Genomic DNA, 4,740 nt, shown 5'->3' with positions numbered 1-4,740 from the left:
TTATTCACATCATATTTCATACTGATTATGTATTGATGACATTGATTCATTTACTCTTTACAGCGCCACTTGCATGGATATTAAATCTTATTGACCACAGATGAATTTTAATTTCAGATTGGTGATAGATTTTTCCATCAGCTCTGATAGTATGTTTGACTTTTTCATCATTAACCCAGGCAATCACACAGCACTGAGTTATTGCATTGAAACAAAAAGTGCACACTTCACTTGGTAATTCTTTATGGATTTACAATAGGAACTTCATTAATGTCTGTTGTAAGGATCACAAAAAAAAAAACAACATTTATCTGCAAATAGGAATTTAGCAAGCTTCAAAAGGCTCAGGAAAAAATATTAGACTTCTTTGTCTTCTGTAATGCATTTTCTTAATGCTGTGTGTGGGGAAAATGACTAATATTTGAAAACTTGTAACCATTTAAAATTATACTGCCGTATTTTAATGCTGATTTTTATCATTTTCCCTTACTCAAATTTATGGTCTAAGTTTAAATTTATTTTCCATTTGTTTATTAAGTAAATGGCAATTATACCAAATACGCACACTTTTCTTTGTTTAATTTACTAATATGGGAAGCTACCTAGCATACCATTTTAAGAATAGAAGTCTAATTTTTTATTGCAAATGAACCAGTCACCATCGATGAGGCATTTTAAGCTTCGTTAAGGAATGCCAGTACATATAAACGCTTAAGGTTTTTATTTTTTGAATTGTAATGAAGTGAATCTATAGGGCAGAGTTGAGAACAATGGATAGGTAACATAAGTGTTTTGAGATAACCATTTCAATGTAGAGGCAAAGCCATTTCCAATTATACTTGGGAGCAAAAAAAAAAATAAAGGCAACAAAAGAAATGTGCTAGGAATAAAATGGTTGATCTCTTCCCCATCCCCTCCCATGTAAAAGCGTAGTTTTTTGCAAGTTAGATCTTAAGTTTGTTGCTGGTTTTATACCATTTCTTTCCCTGACTTAACAAAGTACAAGAAATGATTGTTGCAGCTCACCACCGTGCCGCGTGAGGATTCAGGGACATGGAGACAAGATGGAAAACGTAGTCAACCGTGCAGTGCTGCATACAGGCAGTAGCCGCATTCGCTCGGGACTAAGTGCAAAGGGCATGTAGTGAATAGGAGCAGGGTCTCCCGGTGCTGTCTCATTGGGTACAAGATGGCGTAAGTTGAGAGGTTTCAGGGAGGAAAGCTGGAGAAACATCTGGTTTGCATGGTTATAAGATTGCATGTATTGTGCCTTTCAGATGAGTCTTCTGTTCTGCACACTTTTTTCAGGATGGGAGAGGTAGGATGTTCGGTTTGGATCGCAGAACGTAGTAGGCAACCAGAAAGAACTAGCTGGTATATACGTCCCTTAATGTCGGAAGCCAAAAACAGACAGATGGCCTTCAAAAAGTAATAGCTCTTAAAAGGCAGAAGGAAGTATGACTTAAGGTTATGTTCTTGTCAGACATTGGTAAGAAGCTGTGTTTTGGGGGCGATGTTAATTAAGAACATTTCCCTGTTGGCATAAATGTCTCACAGATTTGCCCTTGGTGCTCAGCTCGCCACGAGCACAGTCAATTCACAAGGTGGTTTTTGTAAATAAAGGTTTTGGGCAAGCTGAACGTGGTCCAGAGAGATACTAATGAGAGGGCAAGGGGAAAGAGGTAATGAAAACACACTTCCTGGTGGAACATAAACTGCCTCTTGGACCTAGAGAATGCTTGACAATTATTTTCCCAAATCCCTGTGGTGTTTCCTTTCTGGAGGAGATGAGATGGGGAGAAATGACAAACCGCCCCACTTTATTATTTTCTTCTCTCTTCTCATCCTCCATATTTTTGGTAGGGAAAATTGGACATCAATTTTGGCTGTTTTCCTTTTATTCACCGAACCAATTACGTTTTTAGTGCATGATGCATGATAAATATAGCCAAGCTCCTCTGGCTTAAAAGTAATGAGTTGATTATACACCCCTTCTTTAAAGGCCGCTAATTGTATAGAAAGCATAGGTCCCCATCATCTGGTCCCTTTAAACTTCTATTCTCCTGAAATTTGTTGCCAATGTCTGGGATGTGTAGTTTAGCTGTTGTTCTGCATCATTGGCCTTGGTATATCCTGAGAAAAAATAATTTTTGAGTTTATAAATCCTGTAGTGTCCTGAGTGAAATCTCAGACCACTAGTGTTCAAGGATCTACAAAATTTTATAGCCTGTATCATTTAAAGGAGGCTGGGCCGTCCTCAGGAGAATACTGCCTTCTGGAGAGTTACGTAAATACAATCAGGAATTGTGGCTAATTTTTTTTTTTTTCCCCCTAATTTTTGCCTGCTCTGGAATTCTTTCTTCCACTCGAGTGGCTGTTCGATCTAGAATTATCTGCGCTTTTTAGTAAAATACAAGCTCACATCTCTTTAGTTGGAGGAAAATTTAGCAAGTGTTCTAGTTTACATATCACTCCGCAGTTCCCCTGTAGTTACATAATTGGTGTTGTGTGTGTCCATCGTAGAGGACATTTGATGCTCATTTATTAAATATGCTCGCTGGCTGCCACCGCATCTTTGTTCTGGACAGACAAATTACCTTTCTCACACTGAGCTTCCACTCTGGGGAATTAAGCCTCCACCACTTTAATTAGCTTGGAAGTGGGGGGTTGCAGTTCCTAATAGACTTGAGGCTTTTTAGTAAGTTAGGGAGAGGGTGAAACGAGAACTTCCTGGGAAGCTCAAAATGTCATTTAAAAACCATGAAAACCTAATATATATTATTTCATTTTGGTAATTGCAAACAGATTGTATTTGACGACTGTGTGGATTATCATTTCTAACTTAGACATGAAAGTTAGACTTCCCTTGAACTATGTTTTTTAATTGAGCACAAGTCATTCACATATTACACATGTTTGATTCGTATGTTTACAATAGTTTATGTAATATTAAGTGACATAGCAGATAGGAGTTACTAAGTGAAAAGTAGTATCTGAATATTTGTATGTCTGTGGGTGTGCACATGTGTGTATGTATAACTTATACCCATATATACCCAAATATACATATTTCAGCACATACCTTTAGGCTGAGAAGGACATGGGTGAGTGGATGTCATGTGGGGATATCAGAATGATCACTGCCAATATTTGTTTAGCTTTTATTACGTGCCAGGCACTGTTGAAAGTGCTCCATCTGTATTATGTAATCCTTATAACAGCCTTATTATCCCTACTTTCGAGATGAGGAAACTGAGACCCAGAGTAACTTTGCCAGAGGTCACCCAGTTGAGCATATTATGCCAAAACCTCCTTGTGGGGCACTTGGCTCTGCATGTGCATTTATGATGCTCCTACCAGGCGAGATGTAATTCATTCTTATTTAGAAGAGAGTTCAGCAATTCATTGTAGAACTTTACACCAGAAACTTTCTGCAAGTCCATTTATTGTATCATTTTCTCTTGCTAGTAAAACTGCAGAAAATGTTATGCGTTAGTTCTTCGCTGCCGGAGTAAGTAGAGAGCCTCCATCAAGTCACAGTTGGAAAGTAATCTAATAAAAGAAGATTAGTGAACCTAGAGGAGACCAAAGCAGTCATGTTTGAGTTTAATATCTCAAATTGAGCATTTTAGCTAAGATGCCCGTTTGTATTTCTTGCAGGTCTGCTAAAAGGTCAGAGGAATGCAGAATGCGTGCCTTCATCTCAGATTTTGTTCATCACAGGCGAATCCCACGCGTCTTCAGTAGACAAGTCACCTCTGTAGCTAGAGCCCCAGTGCCGGCGCCATGCATTGCACCTTCTTTAGTCTTGATTGCCCTTCCCGCATTTATTGGTGTATTAAAATGACTGAATATGAACATTAAGGACTCCATGAACCTGGGCTAATGGGAGACTGTAGAGAAAATGAAAAAAGATCCACCGGAGGACATCTTGGGGGGGCGGGGGGAGGGAGCTTGGGAGGAGGGAAATGACTAATGAAGCTAATTAAAAGAAGCATTCAAATCTGCTTTCTACCCTCATTAACAATTAGCAGGGCACTGGCCAGAGTTTGTACCCTGTGTTTTACCTTAACAACATTCTATTTGCTCTTTGTATATTTAAGTGTTGTAAGGAAATGTGTTTCAATCAAAACTGAACATGAGATAAAGGAAAGAGATGTGGCTTTTGTGATATTCTATCACAAACACTTTTATTGTATCTCTGTAAAATACAATGTATGTATGCATGTAAGTGTTTTCGTCCTAATGTTGCTACTTCCATGGCAAAGGAAAAAAAGAACGAAAAGAAAAAAATTGGAAAAAAAAAATCAGGCTCATAGCAGCTACTGTGTAGAAATTTCCCCCTACTTCTAATTTGCTGAATGAAGAAGAAAAATCTTTTATTTGTGATATTTTCAGAGACATTTGCTCTAGTATGGTGTATTTAAATAATAAAAACTTAAAAATATTCGATGGAGTTTGGATTTAAACACTGCTTTTTCTCTTCTGTATTTTGGAAAATTTACAAGTTTTTTTGTTTGATACCAACTTCGTCGAGGGAGGTGTTGCGTATATTTATTTAGCTCTGGGCCAATAAGGTTTTCTTCGAGTTACTTAACCATGCCGTTTTTGGCAGGGCTACAAAGCAATGTTTCTAACGGAGTCCTTTTTATAAGTTCAGAATATTCTGGTATCTTATGCACTTCATTACACTCCTATATCACAGTGAATCTTTTGTGTTTATATATAAATATTTGTTCG

At 37.8% G+C, this 4,740-nt stretch overlaps 1 protein-coding gene across 4 annotated transcripts in view; it reads left to right on the top strand.

Moving 5' to 3' along the window:
* The window catches only part of LMO4 (LIM domain only 4), a 17,235-nt gene extending 12,779 nt beyond the window's left edge, over nucleotides 1-4,456 (top strand). For all 4 annotated transcript variants that reach the window (XM_045897272.3, XM_054512761.2, XM_054512760.2 and 1 more), the window contains exon 5: nucleotides 3,661-4,456. In XM_045897272.3, the coding sequence (XP_045753228.1) occupies nucleotides 3,661-3,669 (9 nt within the window). In that variant the 3' untranslated portion in view covers nucleotides 3,670-4,456. The remainder of the gene's footprint in view (nucleotides 1-3,660) is intronic.
* The last annotated feature ends 284 nt before the right edge of the window (nucleotides 4,457-4,740 follow it).

This window comes from Mirounga angustirostris, unplaced genomic scaffold (genome assembly GCF_029215605.1).
Source record: "Mirounga angustirostris isolate CCGP_5_RB_7025 unplaced genomic scaffold, mMirAng1.0.hap1 SCAF_4, whole genome shotgun sequence".
Classification (NCBI taxonomy): domain Eukaryota; kingdom Metazoa; phylum Chordata; class Mammalia; order Carnivora; family Phocidae; genus Mirounga; species Mirounga angustirostris.
The sequence above is the reverse complement of the archived record's forward strand: the minus strand, read 5'-3'. Positions and strand labels throughout refer to the sequence as shown.